Here is a 21,052-nt window from a genome sequence, read left to right on the forward strand (position 1 = left end):
TTGAGAAAAATAATGTGATGATAGATCCCTTTTGATTACTTGGCAGAAACATCTCAATTACATTTTAAAAAATTGACCTACCCCAGAAAATAGAAAAGCAAAAATGGTGAACAGATTATCTACTAACCACAATGTAATGAAATTGTATTGCACTAAATGGTTCTAGCTTTCACCTCAACTCTCAGAGTTGGATCCCACCTGGATCTTTGCAGTTCCAGCCACTGAATTTTCAGGGCTCCATCACAGAACATAAAGGACTTCAGAACCCTTAGAGGCCTTTGCAGACAGATGTGATTCCTCAGGGCTGCTAGGTGCTTGTTGCCTCCAGCACCTGTTTAGGAAGCCTTTTGCTATTGGTCCCTCTAGACCTTGAACCTCATAGATCACATGTTCTATTGACTGCTTTGTTTGAATTCTCCCCCTTCCCTTCTCCAATTGCCCATAGGTTTCTTGCGGTCTTTTTGTGTAATTCTAGGATAGAAATCACTGTGGTTTCTAATGTGGTTTCTGGATCATTATTCAATCTAGTGCAAATTTCAGGGTTTTACTGGAGTTGCAGGGATCTGGGAACTCTTCCTAATTCTGAAATCAATCTTGGTCGGAAGTTTAGTCTTCCATCTTACTGGAAAGATTTTGGTTGATAAATCCCTGCTGAGAAAATGTGGGAGCTCATATTAGCCAGGAGTTTTAAAGGGCTCAAACTTTTGGAAAGAGTTTAATACATCAAGAGTCAATTGAGAGAGAGGTGCTTTGCACTCCCTCCAATGAGTTAAGGAAATAGGTGGATTCTGGGAGGGGGGAAGAGGAAGGTGCTATTGAAAATTAGGCAGCGCATTAAATATACATTTTCCCAAATACAAAGCATATTAAGTTAAATAGTCAGTAAATTTAGTTTCCCATGTATACCAAAATATTAATAGCTACACTACAATGGGAAATAAAAAGGAGATATCAATAATTTGACATTGTAAACAAATTGTGGTAGATGAGCTTAAAGGAATGTCACTGCTTTCTCTAATAGCCACATTAAGTCTATCTGCCAGACAGCTGTTGGTCCCAGGGACTGCTTTTTATAAATTTCATACTCTTTCATGAAAATGTACAGATGGTAGTAAATATTTTTTCTAGCCACAGATACTGTTTTCTATTATTTCATTCTGGTCTAGTTAAAATAATGCCTCCTGTTTTTATTTTGGAATATCATCACTCCTGTCTACTTCAGAGTTTCCTGTGAAAACATTTTGGAAACTCTACGGTACTAATGTCCAAACTCAAATAGAAAGAGTCTCTGCAGACTACATATTGATTTAGGAAAACACAAATTAACATGTTGTATTGCTTTTCCTTCCTTCTCTCTTCCTTCCTTCCTTCTCTCTCTCTCTCCTTCCCTCCCTCTTCCAGCTCTCTTAAATCAGGATGATGTGAATTCATTTAAGAATTCTTACACTTAAGAATCTATGTGACCCTTCCATAGGCTACTTAAAACCTTGTTTACTTCAATTTCCTCAACTGTAAACAGGGATAATAGCTGCTACCTCCCAAGGTTGTTTTGAGGATACAATGAGATAATATTTGTAAAATGCTTAGCAATTGGCCCTGTCCACCAGGAATTTACCCTCTTCTAGAGGGAATGAATAAGGCCCCGCCTGACCTAAGTAGGTTTAATCCTTTAGATCCAGACTTGGCCATGAATAGTTAGCAAAAGCAAATTTATTTAAACACACACACACACCCCACCTGCTACATGCCTATGCACTTTATTAAATATTTTATAAATATCTCATTTAATCTTCATAAGAACCTTGAGAGACAAGTGCTATTATTATCCTTCTTTTATAGATAACTTACTTTTTCTGCCTCTTCTTTATCAGGATGTTGTTGCTAATAAATGCATGGTACCAGATTTTGAACTCAAATCTTCCAGATTACAAGCCTAGGGTCCTTTACTATCCTTTGTGCCATCTGGACCAGATAAATGCTTGACAGTTCAACCAGGTTTGGAATGAAGATCTTGTTCTTAGATTTTTCTCTATTTTTCTTTCTTTCTTTTTGTCAAAGTGGAATATTAATATTAATGCAAAATTATAATGAATAAATTTTTCTTCATGGATGTTGAAAAAGATAAAAATTTTATCTTTAGCATTGGCAAACATTGTTTGCCGATGTTGGAGGATTTGTGGGATGAAAGGGATACTAACAAATTGTAGTGAAGGTATGAATGGTAAAATTTTGGAAAATTTTGAATCATGCAAATAAAGAGACCTAAAATTTCCAGACTCTTTGAACAAGAGATTTGATTACTGGATTTGTACCCCAAAGAAGGACAGCTAGGTGATGTAGTGGATAGAAAGCCAGGCCTGGGTTCAATTTTGGCCTCAGGTACTTAAAAATCCATGACTCTGGCCTGTCACTTAATTTTGTTTCAATTTCCTCTTCAGTAAAATGAGCTAGAGAAGGAAATAGCAAAAAAAGGTCTCTATCTGTTAAGATTACCCCAACTGAGATCACAAAGAATCACAATAACAACAATGAGGTACACTCAGAGGAACCCATCAGTACACAAAAGGTGTTACAATCAATAATGATATAATCAGTAAGCCTTTATTAAGCACTTTCTGTGTGTCAAACTTCTTGATTGTTTTCTAGAATCTCCAGGATTACTGTTAAAATTAATTCTGGAAGACTAATGAAAAAGTGTGCTCTATTGACCTCCTAAAAGTGACATTTTTGGTCACTCCCAATGTCAAAATTCTTTTTGCTTGACTGTGTAATTGTCATGATGATTTTTTCCAATGGATGGCTGTAAAGATGGGGTAATGATACACTTGTCTGACAGAGAAAGAGTCTCTGAGGCATTTTTTTAAAATGTACTGGGGAAACTGAGAGGAAGACCCAAAGAAAACCTAAAAGTAAAAACAAATTACATATAATAGATTCTATTTCATACAAAATTTCGTTTTCTGTTCTCCTTTATATGGAAGGGCTTGGTGTTTAGTTTAGGATTGTTTCCCCTTAATTTGTCTTCTCTTTTGGAGTGATTTCGGCCCAGTTTGTACTTAAATCCCGTTATTCCTTCAAGAAAACCTTTTGGCCAAGATGGCATTTTAGGAGCAACCAACCAGTTAAAGTTTCCCAACATTTCCCTTAATACAACTTAAAAATAATTCTTCAAAATAAATTTTGGAGTTGCAGAACCAAAAAAAAAAGTTCCTAAGTAAGACATTTTCCTATTCTAAGAAAACTTAAGAGATGATCAAAAGTTGGGGAGACCTGTCTGGAACCCAGTCTGGTGGCCACCACTAGTGCTTAGCCATAAAGAGCACCAGCACCAGTCAGGAGGACCCGAGTTCCAATCTGTTCTCAGACACTTGAACCCATCCTAGCTGTGTGACCCTGGCAAGTCACTTAACCCCAATTGCCTCAGCAAAGGAAAGAAATTACAAGGGACCCTTTGTTGATATTGGGTAGAACTCTTGCTGTTTGGCAATCTATTGCTTGTATAGAGTTCTTAGCCTTAGTTCATGGAATGCTGATGGTACCATAGACATTAAGTAACAAAAAAAAATTTACACAAGTTGTTCTGTTAAAAGTCTTTATTTTTTAATTACATGCTGTGTATAGAATTGAGTCAAATTTATAAAAACAAGGACCATTCTCCAATTGATAAATCATCAAAGGATATAAACAGATAGTTTTCAGAAGACGAAATCAAAGCTAATGGTAGTCATATTAAAAATGCTCTAAATCATTTGATCATAAGGGGGAAAAAAAATCTTTTTTTATGCACAAGTATTTAATTGCCACTTACTATTTCTGTGACTTTTGAGAAAAAAACTAAACCTTTCTGGACATCATAAATAATAAAACAGGATTTTGCAAGGGTCAGTGTTGAAAAGTTATCCATACATATGTTTCAAAAATAACAAAGTTTTAATAATTTTTTGAAAAGGGGAAATTTCAGAGTAGTTTAGTGGTTCACTGGAATAGGGCAGACCTGAGTTCAAATCCAACCTTAAGACACTTATCAGATGGGTTATCATGGCAAATCACTTAACCTCTGGCTCAGTTTCAGTATCTGTAAAACACATATACAATAGCACTTATCCACCAGAGTTGTTGTAAGGATAAAACGAGATACTTGTAAAATAGAAAAGAGCTTTATAAATTCTTCTTTTAATTTTAATTATTTATTGGCAAACAGAAAGCAAATCACCTGACTTCAGGGTAGTACTGTGCTCCATAGATAATATATATCCTAAAGAAATAAGATGCATAATCATTTCATTTACATAGTGTGAATGGATAAAAATGATATAATACATGAGAAATTATTATGAAAATAAAGTGAATTTTGTCTAGGGGCTTATAATATTACACTCACGGAAAAATACTTGCCTTTTGGGAAAAGGGAGAGATCCCTCTAGTCAACATACTTCATGTGTCTGTAATTTTAGTTATTAAAAAGACCAAGTGAAATAGTGGGAAAAATATGGACTTTGAATCACAAGATACCTGATTTTTACAACTATATCTGATGCTTATTAGTGTTCTGTTATCCAAGGCAAATGACAATCTGGCTAAACTTCAGTTTTTTCTATAATACTCTATAGTACTTAATTCACAGGATTCTTTGGAGAATAAAATGAGAAAAGGTTTATATACAATTTCTAGATTTGCACAAAACATCAGTTTTTATTGTTATTATAGAATGGGATTCTGCGGTTGAAGTGGGTGAACTTTTTTATAACCAAGAAATAAGTCTAGTTGACAAAACATATCCTTCACAAAAGAAATTGATACTTAAATAGGGTAAATCAATTGTCTCTGACACAATAACTGCCACTGGCTGATCTCCAAAGCTTCTGAAGCCAATTTTAGCTCTCTTTTGACTATGTATATCACAATGCTTTTAACAACCTCCTATTCTGTAAGCACATAATGTTTTATAGTTTTTGCTGACTTTTGATAAATAGGTTTGGCAAGGTCTGGATGTATAGCTAGAGGGATCACATGTTGTAGGGATAGTGCTAGACATGAAGGTTCAGGTCTAGCTGTAAGACAATGAAAACATGACTTCAGGTCTGTGACTCTGTTTCCTGATCTGTAAAATGGGGATAATAAAATTTGTATTACTTCACACAGTTCTTGTGGGCCTGTAACAAAATATTGTAAGGGGATTTGATACATGTTATATTAAAACAATTCTGAGGTATCACCTCACACATCAAAAGTGACATGCTGGAAGGGATAAGAAACAAATTGAACTGGTTAGCCATTCTATCGAACAATATGGAACTGTGCCTAAAGGGTTCTAAAACTACTTATCCAATGACCCTAATGTCACTAGTAAGTTTATATTCCAATGAGAACAACAAGGGATTCTTATCAAATAGGGAATGGCTTAAGAAGTTGTGGTACATGATGGTGATAAAATATTGTAAGAAATGATGAGGGGAGGTGGTTTCAGAAAAATATATCAAGAACTATTTGAACTGATGCAAAATGAAGTGAGAAAAGCTGGGAGATATAGTACACAGCAGTATCAGTGCTGTTAATGATGATCAACCAAAGATTTGGCCACTCTGATCTATACAATGATCCAAGCCAATTCAAAGGATTTGTGATAACAAAAAACAAAACAAAACAAAAAACAACCTAATGAGTTCTGAAGGCAAATTGAAGTGTAATTTTCTCACTTTTAAAAAATATGGCTAGTATGGAAATCTATTTTGTATGCTATTACTTCTATTTTTACCTTATTAGTTATTACTTCCTTCCCCTTTCAGTTCCCCTTATGTAAACTTCTTGAAGACAAGAGTGATTGTTGCTTGTTTAATAAGCATCCCCAGTTTTTAGCTCAGTGCTAATTTTTTTCCCCTCATGTCCTAGTTTCTCCTTGAGGTGACTTCACTCTTACTTAATGCTATATATGTACTATATACATAGTATACATATGTGTGTAATACACATACATAGACATATGTGCTACCATTACTGAGGAATTTAATCATGTAAAGATAGAAAGATGTAAAAGACTTTTTCCATAATGAGTTGTAATAGCAACAAAAGGAAGCAACCTTGTATTAATTAGTAGCTATAGAGTGAGGAAGGCTATTGGCAGGGCCTTTGCTTTTTCTGCTGATGGCTGCTTGGTGCTGATCGGTCTTGCCTAAGAAAGAAATCTTAAGGTTCTAGATTTGATGGTTAGTATTCAGAGAGAAAAGGGAAAGACTAAAGGAGGTGAATGTTGAAAAGTGGATGTCCCTTACTGCTTCCATCTAATACTTGCAGCTCTAGTAAGTAAGGTTTTGAGCCTTTTAGAAAACAATAGTTTTTGTATTGATTAGCTAATATTTACTAAATTTTTTAAAAATAAAATTAATAGAATTACCTGTTCAAGAAACCCTCCAAAAAAGGGTCCTCTTTAGGTATTTTCCCCCTTTTCTACAACTAATACTTTTTTTTCCTTCTAATCAAGTAATGACCCAGTCTTTCATTTCAGCTGAACTAATTTGCTTTATTATGACTTAATACTTTAAAAAGGTGCTCACAGAGCATAACCTATAAGATATCTTAATTTTTGAAATAATATCCCTTTTTATAAGGTATTAGAAGAGATAAAAATTTTGCATAAGACTGGTCCTTGCTTTTCTACTCTCGAGGATCTTGGGGTCTGGCAGATAGATTGTGTGTTCTGAGGACTAGCCAGGCTAGTTTTAGAGAAGCTTATCACCCAAAGATTCTTCACTGCATGGGGAATATTAGAGGTGAGGGGGGACTGATGTAAAACAACTCAGAGATGAGAGAGTGGTTGTGGGATCTTTTATCCATGAAAGGAGGGACCTCCACCAGTAAAATCAACATGGAAAGAAATCAGATGTCTTCTCTACGGAGGATGGGAAAATCAAGGAAAAGGCCAGGAATACATTTTCAAGAAGTCTTTTATTGATGGGCAGGTGATGCATGATGGGCTCTTGGTAAATCCTCCACATGTGATCTATTCAATATGCTGCAGAACTCCCTCTGATGCTTTGACCTTTTGTGCTACCAGTGCTGCCCTGGAGCCATGCCTGGCTTATTTATCCTCCCAAGCTCCCTCATTCATTACAGCATTTCACACAAGTCGCTGCTTATATGCAGCAACCTGCTTTTACATCCCCTACATCTTTCTGATATTTTGTTTTTCTGAGAGCATAATGCTTAATGATTCTAAGTCATTTGGCAGCACTGGGAAAATAGGAACTGGATGATATAAGACAAATATTCAGATTTCAAAGTATAAGAGAATTTTAATTAGGAGAGTGATTAAAACACCAATCATAATTCTTAAAAAAACACTTATTTTTAAAAAATGACATTTTCTGAATAGGTTGCAACCTCCCTACCTTTTACTCATTGAATCTTTCTAACAAGACTTTCCTAAAAATAGAAGAAAAGCAAAGGCTTCTTCACCAAAATGAACCTGACACAGACATTATTGTATACCCATATTTCCCGGGTCTTCAACAAAGAGAAATTTTCTCACTTTTCCCCCAGTCATTCTCAGATCACCTATGATGGGTACCCAATGGGAGACTCAAAGGAGAAGACATTCTCAATGCATGTGCTGTGAGGAGCCTCTTTCCTTTGGTTGCCTGCCAGAAGCGCCAGCATTTTTTTAACTGAGGCACACGGGTTAATTACTCCCTATTCTAGTGCATCCTTAGGTAAAGAGAGTATTCACTCACCAAAGGCATCATGCAATAATTTGGGGCAGTCCCTGGAAGGCCACCTTAGCCCTTCCCCTTTGACCCTCTGGGACTAAGAAAAGCACGTATTTCGGGCTTATTTTCTCTTTGTCTTTTTCAGCTCTGTGTGTAAGGGGAAAAATCCCAAATCTGGGAGTGGAAGCTCAGGACTGAGCCACGCTGACCTTGGAGCCCTGAATTCCAGGCCAGATGTTACCTCCAGCCCATCTAGGGAAGCCCTGAGAAATCAGTGTCTCTGAGACACAAGCCAGGGGGTCTTTGGAATTTGATGGGAATAATGCAGTATAGGAACTGAACTAAACTGTGAATCTAATCCCCTTCTTCCAGACTGAGGTAGTGTTGGGGTATTATTTCCCTCCTATCCCCAGGTGTTTGGAAGAGGTGTTTGTATATTTTCTTTTATTATTGCTTTGAAGTAATTATTCCTTTGTAAAAGCTAATCTGACCTAGAATTGGGGGAGTTGACATTGATAGGGGCTGGAGAGTATCTTGGATATGAGACACCTTTTTACTTCTCCAGCTGAACCCTTTTCAGGGTTATACTGGATAACCCTGGGGATGAGTGGGGGTCTGTGTAGTTTAAGATTTCAATATGTTTATTGCTTGTTGTTGACTTATTTCTTTTGTATTCCTTTTATAATTTCAAAAAATATGCATGGGTAATTTTTTTAAAAAATTTAATAGCCTTTTATTTACAGGATATATGCATGGGTAACTTTACAGCATTAATGGGTAATTTTTCAATCCTGACCTTTGCAAAGCCTTTTGTTTCAAATTATCCTCTCCTTCCACTGAATGACAGCTAGTCCAATACATGTTGAATGTGTCAAAATACATGTTAAATTATATATATTTACATATAATATACATATACACATTTATACTGTTATCTTGCTGCTCAAGAAATATCGGATCAATAAGGGAGAAAAATTCAAGTAAATGGACAACAGAGAGTGAGAATTGTGGTCCACACTCAGTTCCCACAGTCTTCTCTCTGAGTGCAGATGGCTCTCTTCATCACTGAACAATTGGAAGTAGAATTTAATCATCTCATCGTTGAAGAGAATCACTTCCATCAGAATTGATCATTGTATAGTCTTGTTAAAGTATATAATGATCTCCTGGTCCTGCTCATTTCACTCAGCATCAGTTCATGTAAGTCTCTCCAGGCCTCTCTCTATTCATCCTGCTGGTCGTTTCTTACAGAACAATAATATTCCATAACATTCACATACCACAATTCAGCCATTCTCCAATTGATGGGCATCTACTCAGTTTCCAGGTTTTTGCCACTACAAAGAGGGCTGCCACAAACATTTGTGCACATGTGGCTCCCTTTCATTCCTCTAAGATCTCTTTGGGATACAGGCCCAGTTTTCATCTTCTATGCTCCCCAGTCCATTCTCCTAATGTATCCTTGATTTGGGATAACAGTGAATCTATAATTCTCAGGACTGAGTTTTAATTATAAAGTTTATAAAGAACTTAACCTACATAAAATAAGGAGGTGGTTGCCAGCATTTTAGAGATAAATTCAGAGAGGCTACATACCCTCTGGTCACAGGCTAATGTGTGAGACTCAGGATTTGAACCCAGGTTTCCTTCCCTTCAGATACCTTACCACCTGTACTTTAAAGCCTTCACTAACCACCCCCACCCTTGTTCTACCTGAACCATCTATAGCTATCTACTCCCTGAGAGCACTGGTTCCCTTACTCCAGCCTTTTCTCACACTAGGTTCTCAAACTCAAAAAATGGGGATAATAAAAGCACCTGCCTCCTGTGGTTGTTGTAAATACCAAATGAGATCATATTTGTAAAGCACTTAGCTCATTCCCTGGCAGCAGTAGAACCTTAACAAATGTTTATTTCCTTCCTCCCTCCAAAATAAACAATTGCCACATGGTTTTTCGATATTTATTGCCAAACATAAGAATTTCAGGTTTAGATGCTTATTTCAACTTACAGACTTATTAGTTGTTCTTTTTCATTTGGAGTAAGACCAAGCATATCATATTTAGCCATTGCACATGGTTTCTCTTATTTCATTTGTGGGGCAAGTATTTTAATATTTTTAAAATTAAAGAACAAAATATAATTAGGAAAATTGATTGTCCAACTTTTTTTTTGTTACTTTGTCTTTCAGAATTAGAGTATGGCCATGAGGACTTTGGAGGAGCTTTATTTAGAATATTTGTTTTTTCAAATTAGGCACTGAATAATAAGGGTACAGAGGAATTTCTTTTGTTATAAAATATATTTGCATCATCTTTATCCATTAAAAATAGCAAACTTTTCTTTAAGGTCAAAGGTCCTTTAGAGTCCTTTGGTGTAAGGAAGCTTGAGTGCATTTCTATAACCATTCTTTTGTGTTAGTTGCTTAAATCTTGTAGAGGTTTGTTTTGTTTTAACCAGCAGATTATACTGATCAAAGTGATTTTGAAAAATATAACAGGGATACTTTTAAGTTCTTTTACCTATAAAAGTTTGGTTAACTTTGACTTTATATGATTCGTATTCAAACGTGGGGAGCTGGGGATGATTCATCTCCCACATATGTGGAACCCATAATACACCTGCTTTGACGACCTCATATTGTATCAAATTAATTGAGGCTGTGCTCACTTTCAGATGTAACAAATTCACTTGACCTCTTTATTCTCATTTTTATTGACTTGGATTTGAACTTTGTTTTCATTGAATAAAACAGACGTATTTGTATGGTAGTTATCCTTTCAATATCCGATAATTTTGACCGTTCTCCACTCTGCCCCTTGGGGGCCAGGAAGGGGGGACTCCCATAACAATTTGGAAACTCATTTAGGAGATACTTATCCTGACCAGGCAAAACTGAAGCAATTAATCTGAAAGAACAAGAGGACTAGAATCCTAAGGAAAATACTGAAGAAGTGTTAATTGACCTCCAACTACATGATAAAGTAGTTGTCTTCAGAACTTTGTTACTGGCCTTTGAAAACAAACAAAGGTAGAATGGACTAGATAAGCATGAAAGAAAAACAGCCCAAACTCAAATGTTTGATAACCCCAAGAAACACATGCTACACCAGGCCAAGGGAGAAGCTCCTGGCTCTCCTCCCCTGGGGAAGAGCAGGCCAGTAGCCAAGGGGAGCCTCTGCTGCCAGCCCAGAAGAGGGAGGCCATCCATCATCCATCCCTTCATTCACACATACTCATTCATCCTCAGCTTCTGAGGAAGGGGTGGGATAAATCTTGGGGCCAAAAGATAATGGCAAGGGGAGAAAAAAGGAAACCTAGGGATCTGGAAGGCAGAGAGCCAAGGGAAGCCTGGAACCCGTTGGCGACCGCTGCCTTCCAGAGGGCAAAGCCACATGATGTTGAGGGAGCCAGACAGCCTAGGAGGGACAGGGACCCAGCTGCCAGGCTCTGCCTCCTTAGCAGCCCATGCTTAGAAGGTTCAAGGCAGGAGACCTTTAGACTTCTTCCTTCCCTGGGGTCCAGGAAAGCTTTAGTGTGGCCAGTGCAGCTGAGTTCTGTCTCCCTTGGAAATCCAACAGACTCCAGAGCAAACTGGAGCCACAGGAGGAGAGAGAGTGCGGGGCCAGACTGTCTCCCTCTGCATCCCAAGGGCTGAGGAGGTAGCCAGGTCATTTCTAAGCAAGCCCATGGGGCCTCTGTTCCCAGTGGAACTCCTCTGCTGACCATTTCCACATCCTTTATGGACGGCACAATAACCCGCTTCCTCCCTCTTCCAACCCTTATTGGATCATGGGCAACACCCACCAGACCGAATTTCAGTTTTCTTTAAAATAAGAATAAGGATTTGGATAGTAACCGTCTCATTGTTATGAAATTTAGATACGATAAGCCATAAAGCTTAATGTTCTATTAAAATCAGCTGTTATAAAATTATGAGGCAAGGACCATTTAATTTGGTTTTAAGGTCTGACAGTGCTCAGATTCATAGATAGTTGAGTCTTCTATGTTTCAGAGCCTCTTTGTATGATTTAATTAAGCTGTGGCCTAAAAGGGCTCATGAGAAAGTTGTTCGTTGTCAACATACAGACCCAAAACATTGCCAAAATAGAATTCGCAAAAACTCATTTAAGAATTGATGGCACTTTCAGGCCACGTTTTTTCTGCTGGAACATTAGCAACGTCTTGTTTGGGGAGGCTGGAATTCTACTTCCTATATTCTGCTGCCATTTTCCTTCCCAGATGATATTTCCATAAGTAATCATTGTTTTCTTTAGGAACTTTGAGACAGGTCTTCCCTAAGCCCCCAAGGAAGACACAGCATTTCACCTAGACTTAGTTTTCTATTCGAACAGACATTACCTCATTTTGCTAGGTGATGCAAGATTAAACACAATGCTTTTCAGTCTAGTAATTTTTTCATTAATAATATAATTGTAGTATTCCCCCAAATAATACTTGCCCCACACTGAGCTTTGTAGTCATTCTTTAAATCTGAGACAATAGTCCCTGCTGTAGGATCAATAAGTAACCAAAGTATACTTTTTAAATTAATCTGATGTTTACTTCTCTTTGTCATAAAATAGGCCCACAGTTTTTTTGTTCCCAAGTCTACTTCTCATAGTGATAAAATTACAGGGAAAAGATATATTTCCTTCTTCTTTTTCCTTATGATTGAATAGGAATGAGGCCTTGGGCCCATGAACTAACAGTGTGCTCCAGGGAAATAACAGCTCCATCTCTGATTGCAGAGGTGTCTGTGGGGGCAGGGCCCGGCTGATACATCTCTGGAGCTCCCGCTGCTATACTAACCTTTAAGCTGCTTGGAGCTTCCTGCTGGTGGTGGCCAGGAGGAATTTTGTGAAATCACCATCTGTGTTTGATCTTGCAATCTCTCTCTCCCTCTTATTAGGAATTAGAAGCCGCCCTTCATCGGGATGACGTGGAGTTTATCAGTGACTTGATCGCCTGCCTGCTTCAGGGCTGCTATCAGAGGAGGGATATCACGTGAGTAATCTTTTTTGAGTTAAGTATTTCTTGGGAAGGAGAGCAATTTACACGTTTACAAGGAGATTTCCTAACTCCCCCAAACAAATCAGAACCAGTCAGTAGCCAAAAACTACTTCACACTACTCAGTAAATGCAAATGGATTCCTTGTTGGCAGCTATTATGCATTTGAAATAACATAATAGCAGTTGCCAACAATGGATATTATACCACATGGGACTAAAACGAGCACAAGAAATCTAAAGGTATAATAAATACAATTTAGCAAAGAGAACTAGCGGCCGGTGCTCATTGATTGGAGAATGGTTAAACAGTTTGTTGTATCTAAATGTAACAGAACTTTGCTTGCCCTCTTAAAAAATGGCAATTATAGGAAAGCTTGGCAAGACCTATATGTACCGAGTTAGGTCAGTAGAACCAGAAAACATATTTAGTGACTTAGAGAACACATGTCAATGAAAGTACAGCAAAATTGTAATGACCAAGCTTGGCCCCAGAGTCTATATTCATATAGATGTAGAGCACTGCCTAGGATTTCAGTCTTTTTAAATATGTTGGCTTGTTTTTGTTGAATTGAGTATATTTGCTTTTTTTCATTCTATATTCTAACAAAGGATAATGGGAGATGGAAGGAGGGACAGAAGAGCTCAAGAAGCACAGGTTTTCTTGAAACAAATATGTGTTTATGTGTACTTTATATATAATATAATAAATTTTTTAAAAAAATAAATCTTGCTTTTTGCTGGCTAATTTTATTCCATGGCCTTTTGAGTAGGGAGTATAACAGAACTTTACATAACCCTTGATTAGTTCTTAGGGGAAAAAAAATCTTTTTCAAGTTTGCATGCATCTAGAATCCTCAATTTTTATTAATGTGAATCCCTTTGAGAGTACTTTTATTTCCCCTGAGGCAATTGGAGGTTAAGTGATTTGCCCGGGGTCAAATTGCTAGGAAGTCTTAAGTGTCTGAGGTCAAATTTGAACTCAGATCCTCAGGTCTTCAAGGGTTGATGCTTTGGAGCCACCTAACTGCCCCCAGGATGAGTCACTTAACAAAAGTCACACATTTGGTACTTCCCGGACACAAACCCAATGTTTCCTATTGTTGGTATGATAAACTTTTTCTCTTCTCACTTGATTCTGGGAAATTGATTTCTGATAGGCTAAGTATAGGGATAGGTGACAATATTCTATATTCTCTTAATTTAAAAGTTGAGGAAGAAGAAAAGAACCTAACCATTTTCAGAGAAAGCATCTCTAAACCTTGAGACACAGTGTCCTAAAAGTCTTAGTTTAAGCCTTTGTGTAAGACTAGACTAGAATAAAATTTGGTCAAAAGACTACGACTTTAAGACAACCTGTATAAAGATACAGCTGTAAATTTTATATTGAGAGCTCCAGACCCTATATCCTTAGATTCTCTTATAAATAACTTTGGTCTTTGTAAACAATGTGTACTTGTGCAATAAAATGGATTAGGAAGAAGGTTAGAGCCTAAGGGGCAACCAGAATGATGACCCAACCAACTGAAGAAGATGAGGAACTATCTTATAGGTAAGAGGAAAATTAGTGAATAGTGTCCTAAGTGTCTAAACTTTTTTTTTAAAATGAAATTAAGTTACTTAATGTAAATCTGATTGGGGGCTAGAAAGGCAGAAGGAGATAATTTGTTGTAAGTGCTTTGCCACCCAAAGCTCCTTCTCAGTGACTGGCCTTCCATGGCTATCTTTCCTAAGGCTTGACTTTCACTGATGCTCCAAACTCAGTGCTTAAGATAGGGAGTTTGGAAGATTCCTTGTTCCCAATTTCCATTTCCACATTGTCCATCTATGAATTACTATGTCAATTCATTTTAGTGCATTTTTTTCTTTTAAAAAAAAAAATTCAGACTAAACATTTTGTATCATTTCCTCACCTGCATAATTCTGATTTATTTTTAGGCAAATGTTAGAATATTTCTTGCAAACATAAGGTTTTAAACCCATTCCTCTTTCCAATCCAATATAAGAATTCACAAATTATTAATAAGCTGGTCTACAGCAATGCTTTTATTTCTCTAGGATGTACCCAGCATTCTATTAATGCTATTATACCATTCTATTATTCTGGTTTATTTAGCAATATAAATCAGAAATCACCCTCACATTGATTTGTCAACAAGCTCACATGAAATTTTCCAGTGGTTGCCCAACTCTTAGTTATCATTTTGCCCAATATGAAAGCTGAATCAAGTGTGATTTACCTGATCACTGTATTGAGTAATGATTTAAGTAGTTTTAAAGTTGTTCATTTGTTTCAGTTGTGTTGCAACTTTTTGTGGCCCCACTTGGAGTTTCTTGGCAAAGACAAAGGAGTGGTTTTCCATTTTCTTCTTTACCTCATTAAACAGGATTAAGTGACCCAGTGTCTGAGGCCAGATTTGAACTCGGGGAGATGAGTTCTTAACTTCAGGCCCAGATACTATATCCACCAGGCCACCCACCTGCCCCAAAGTCTTAAAGTACCCAGTGAAATTTGGCCCCAGAATATTTTCCTAATATAGTGTATTTTTTTTATTAGTAGCCCTAGATTGCAGCTGAGTAAGTTAATTCCATGTAGTTTCTCTTTACACTCTTGGTCTCACATGGTTTAGCCTGAGCCACCCTTTCCAGGTTACTTTCATTTTGGACTTGGGTATCATTGAATACCTGGTTAGATAGAGGTTCTTTAGAAATCTTTCCCATCCTCCCCCCAAAACTTCATTGGTTCCCAGTTAATACTTTGCTTTCAGTGTCTATATCTTACACAGATGGTTGTTTAAATTTGAAAAAAAAACAATATATCTCGCTTAGCATAATATTTATTATTTTTATATTTGCTGAAAATACTTTTTATCTCATAGAACCTAATTCATAAGACTATATATATCAGAAATCTATATCGCTTTTTTAAAAATTTCTATTGTCCAGTTTATTTAGAATGTCCTTTTCAGCAAGTCTTTACTTCCTACCTGTTTTGAGTGTACTAGAAGCTTTTATCAAACCTAATATTTACTGGTTTTCTTGCTTGTCTCTATTCCAGGAAAACACTTTAAAAAATACCCATTCAGATTTCCTGATGTATACAGTCTGATAGCAGGATCAGAAATTTTGGCTATGAGGTTCCCTTATAGTAGATTATTATCTCTACTCACATTATATTATAATTTTTTAAATGATTATGTTAAAGGGAAGGCATATCTATTTAATTTTCTGTAAATAATTACTACTTGTCCATTTATTATTCATAGTATCCTAATTTGAGTCAACTAACATTAAAGTACCTACCATGTGCCAGACACAGGATATAAAAAAGCAGAAGCTCTAATGGAGTTGACAAAATAGACAACCAATACCTAAGGGATAAATGAAATACAATCACTGAAAGAAGGGACTAGTTCATTTTGAGAGACCAGAAAAGACCTTGGGATTATAGCTGGGATTTGAAGGAAATAAGGTAGGACGACAGATGAAATCAGATATGAAGAGGAAGAGAATTAGACTTGGAAGCCAGCCTATGAAGATGGCTCTCAACTGACAGGAGCCCTGTAGCAGTAGCAGTTAATACAGAAGGAGAGGGAGGGGATGGATTATGGAGGGATCTGAATTTGGGGCGAGGGGTATTAGAGTGATAGGGAGCCCTGAGAGTTATTGAATGTGGGAGGGATGCCCAGGGTGAGAAGATGGGACCTGCAGCTTTGAGGAAGTCACTTGATTGTTAAATGGAGAATGTGTTTAAGGAGACCAGTTTGCAAGGAGCAGCAATGAGTGCCCCAGGAGTTGGGGCCCTGAGGAGATAACGAAACTGGAAAGTAGGAGGTTGAATTGTAAAGGACTCTAAAAACCCAACAGAGGATTTGATGCAGACTTTTTCTTTTAAAAGACTTATTTTGAACACCCATAGTGTTTGTGATTTAATATCTTGGTGGTCTGGTCTGTTTTCTATGGAGGAGAGGCAATTATCCCTTTTCTAGAAGGCCAGAGGATCCCAATCTCTTAACAATGGAATTCCTGCATTCTCTAGGTTGGTTCCTGATCTTTGAAAGTCAAAACAATCCGGGGGAAAAGGGCTGGATTTAGGAGTTTGGAAAGAACTGGGTTAGAATTCAGCTTCAAACCATTTCTAAATTGTATAACAATAGACCAAGTCACTTAACTTGCTTCTCGGTTTCTGTTTTAAAATAGAGGTAATATCCGTGATATTTTTATACTTTGTGTTGTGAGGGTCTGAGGAGAATGTGTATATAAAGCCCTTTACTCCCTTCAAATACCACTAGTCATCTAAGGGAAGAGCAAAGTTATTTTAATTGTCTCAACATAATCCATGTGGGGGTATTCTGTTGACTAGATTTAGTCTTTCTAGGAGGCTGTGGTCAAAAAGTAATCCTCCTGCAGTTAACTCAGTGCTGAGCCTATAGTGAACTAAAAAAGAACCTAGTCCTTGGGGACAGTAATCACTTACTCAAAACTGTTCCAACTTGACCTTCCTTCCAGAATTTGAAAATCCTGTCAATCGGAGGAAGAGTCCAGTAGGAAAAGAGCCAAAGGGAATATTACTCCCACTCATTTCTCCAGAATTCTCTAGCTCTCAAAGTATCAGACTTTTACCCCTCTGTAAGTTCTGTAGATTTGTGTGTCGGAAGAAAGGAGGTAAATAATGTGATGGGGGAGGAGAGGAAGGAGCTTCTAAAAATTGACCTCCCCTACCCTTTCTAAACTACCTTACTTACTTGACTGCTGAATGATAATAGCTGGAGGCTTTCCCGAGCTCTGCTGATGGGGGGAGGGGATATCAGTAGGACAATGGCCCAGTTTGGAGCCCTGGAGCTTTTGCCAGAAAGGAGAGGGATGTAGACCCAGTTGTGCAAAGAATTAATAGGCCTGATAACAGTCTGCTTTACACTTAAATGTCACCATCACTATTTTTAAAGTAATAACCTGGCATCAAAATGAATGTAAGCAAGAAATGCCCTGTATTAAGTGGTTGATTTGATTGCTCTCTTTAAAATAAGTAAAATGTTTAAAAAAAAAAAAAACCACTTTCTACTTTTGTAACCTTTCCCATAATTAATAATGTTACTATCGAATGCTTACTTTGCTCAAATAAAATAAGAGGAAATTTGGAACTAACTTAATCCACTATCTCTTGAGAAACTTTTCTTTTATGTTTGTTACATGACTGCTTATAAATTCTTTAGAATTAGGAGGTAAGGGTACTGAGTTCTTAGAAAAATATTATACAAACCTTCCTCTTATCTTGAGCCTCCAGGAACATTCTACAGCTTGAAGAGAGGGATGGGCTTGTGTGTAAGTTAGGTAGCATGAGGGTGTCTTTAAAAAATGTTGAGTATAACTGGGTTAATTGAAGTAACCATATCAGAGAAAAAAGGAATCCCAAACACGTAGTTCTGTGAGAGAAGAGGAGGCTTTCAGATATATTGTAAGCACAAAGAACACTGTTTATACACACAGATGTTTGCTTGGCTAGTATTTTTGCTTCCATTTCACTATTTAAACAAGAGAGTTCTCTCTCTGCCCCTCTCCTTTTTCTCTTCCCGCCTCTGTCTCCCTCCCTTCCTTTCTCTGTCTCTTTCCTTTTCTCTCCCTCCTTCCCTCTCTCCCTTTCCCTCCTTTCCTTTCTTTTTTTCTCCTCCTTTCCTTCTCTCTCCTATCCCCCCTTCCCGTCCCCCCTCCCCCTCCCCATATCTGTCTGTCTGTCTCTCTCCCCCTCCCTTTGCCTCTCCTCTTTTACCCTCTCCCTCTTCCCTTGTCCAAAAAGGGGTAGGGGGAAATGAGAAGAAAAGCTTTGTGTAACCACCTAATTTCACCTGGTAGTCGGGAAAAGAATTTGTTAAATATCTTGATTTTTCTGTGCTTTTTTTAATATCTATTTGAGAATACAAGTTTTTGATGCACAGAAATTGGACCTTAAATTATACTTGAACAATGGAGATAAATTTAGGAGACATAATGTCTTTTTTTTTTTTTTTTCAGTCATTACATCTATGCTTAGTGTTGATAGCCTGAGGTTACAGGTAATTTTTGGAAGGCTACTTCTTTTCTTATTTAAAGGGGAAATACAAAACTTAATCCACTTTTATTTGTAACTCCCCCCCCAGTGAGTCTTTACTTTTTCATTTTCCCTTATGGAATAGTACATATTATTTTGACACTTTGTGCCTTTGTTAGATGGCAGTTAAACCGTGGAGTGGGAGAACAGAAATGATGTGATGATGGTGAGAGCAATAATAGCGTTGACATTTTATATAGTACAAAGCACTTTACATATGTTAATTTATTTGATCCTTAGTTTCCTCATCTGCAAAATGGAGATAATAACAGTTGGTGTCGTTATAAGGTTAAAAATGAGAAAATGTTTATAAAGTGCTTTGCAAATCTTAAATAAGTATGTATAGTTTTTGTTGTTCTTTCTTGCTGATTAATTCAAAAGTATGTTGCTTAGTTTAACTATTAAACCAATTAACATTTTTCAGTGAATATAATTTTATATGAAAAAAAAAAGTACTACTTGGGAGATTCCCCTATAAATGTAGCTACTTTAACATAACTTGAAATCAGTCTATCTAAGGCATAGAATAAAATTGATTCATTTAGGGTAACCAATTTTAGAGTCTCAAGAAAAAGGAATAGTACTCAAATTAGTCCTTTTCAGTAGTAGTAAATTTCTAATGCTTAAAATATTAACATGTCACCTCACCAATTACAAGAATGAAGGGAAACTTTTTTTTCTTTTTCTTCTTGCTTCATCATTTACAAGGTAGAATGTTATTCTCTTTCTATTTCATAGAAATATATTAAGTTTTCCTTTGATCTGAAAGAATACCACGAAGTCCCCTACAAGCTCTCCAAAGCACTTTGACTTTAGTAAAGTAGACAGACAGACAGACACACACACACACACACACGAGATTTTATATAATACTGAGCTTCCTTCAATAAGCCTTTCAGGTCCTTTTATTCTCACATGTTTCTTCTTAATTGAGATGTGAAGTGGGAACTGATGCAGCAGACATCATCATCTTTCTACCCTTCCAGATGTCCTCCTCCATCTCCATCATATGCTAATAAAATGTTTTTCTGATTAGGTCTCAGACATTCCATAGCTACCTAGAAGACATCATCAACTACCGCTGGGAACTTGAGGAAGGGAAGCCCAACCCCCTGAGAGAAGCCAGTTTTCAAGATCTGCCTCTGCGCACACGAGTGGAGATTCTCCATCGCCTCTGTGATTATCGGCTTGATGCTGACGATGTCTTCGATCTCCTTAAGGTGTTTAGCTGGTGGTCCTGGCCCTAAAGGAATAAAGACAGCTCTTAGAAATGGGGTTAGAAAATAAAACAGCGTAAGGAAGGAGGATTTAGAAGTTGATTTGTTTTGCTTTAACAGGATCTAACATTAAATGCATAATGACAATATTTTACCAAGAGAGTAGTTGCATTGCATTAAAAAGAATAGGAGTGATTGAATTTTTAGTTTGGAACTTCCTTCTTTCACACCTGTACTAGACTAAATAAAATCTTGAAATCGGGAAGAATAAATATTTTCACCACCTGATTTGCAAAAATGCAAGTAAGTGTCACTAAATTAAGATTATCCAATAAAATTAAAAATTCAATACATCTTGCTAGATAAATGGTGACTTGCAAAACGTTCTGGAGGTAGAGAGTAATTAAACTTATCTTTTCTCTCCTTTCTTACCATTATAAAATCTAATCTAAAATCTCATGTTCTCTGATTTGAAAGGATTATATGTGTTAGATAACCTCTTCATTTAGCTTTGCTGTGGGCGGTTACCAGAAGATTGTTGAAGTTGGTTCCTCATTGTAAACAGTTATACTGGGTCAGAGTTGAAATGGAAGTTGTAGATTGAGTTGGAGATACATTATCAATATGGGGTGAAATTTTTTTTTTTTTACAATATCTGATTTTATCCTATAAAAGTGATTCTTCCCCCCCCTCCCCCATAGATATAAGAAATAAAAAATTAAGCCAAATTATCAGATTAGCAATGCTTACTATATACCAGGATTTTCATCTCCTTGCCCATGAAGGTTTTATAATTTCTTTATATAATGTGTATCTTTTGGTTTCTCATTTTATTTTTCTCTCTTTCTTCCCCATGCTTCTGGCTCTAGGGTTTGGATGCAGATAGCCTCCGAGTGGAACCTTTGGGAGAAGATAGCACTGGTGCATTGTATTGGTATTTCTATGGTACTCGAATGTACAAAGAAGATCCAGTACAGGGAAAATCCAATGGAGAACTGGCCTCAATCAAGTAAGTACATCGATAGCAAAAACTATCT

The 21,052-nt window shown here is 36.9% G+C and overlaps 1 protein-coding gene across 3 annotated transcripts in view; it reads left to right on the top strand.

Annotated features, from left to right (window-relative positions):
* Positions 1-21,052, top strand: part of LOC100928654 (cat eye syndrome critical region protein 2) — a 139,761-nt gene that overhangs the window by 80,138 nt on the left and 38,571 nt on the right. For all 3 annotated transcript variants that reach the window (XM_031939642.1, XM_031939643.1, XM_031939644.1), the window contains exons 2-4: positions 12,616-12,710; positions 19,835-20,018; positions 20,885-21,024. In XM_031939642.1, coding sequence (XP_031795502.1) covers positions 12,616-12,710; positions 19,835-20,018; positions 20,885-21,024 — 419 coding nt within the window. The remainder of the gene's footprint in view (positions 1-12,615; positions 12,711-19,834; positions 20,019-20,884; positions 21,025-21,052) is intronic.

The sequence above is a fragment of the Sarcophilus harrisii genome, chromosome 5 (assembly GCF_902635505.1).
Source record: "Sarcophilus harrisii chromosome 5, mSarHar1.11, whole genome shotgun sequence".
Lineage (NCBI taxonomy): Eukaryota > Metazoa > Chordata > Mammalia > Dasyuromorphia > Dasyuridae > Sarcophilus > Sarcophilus harrisii.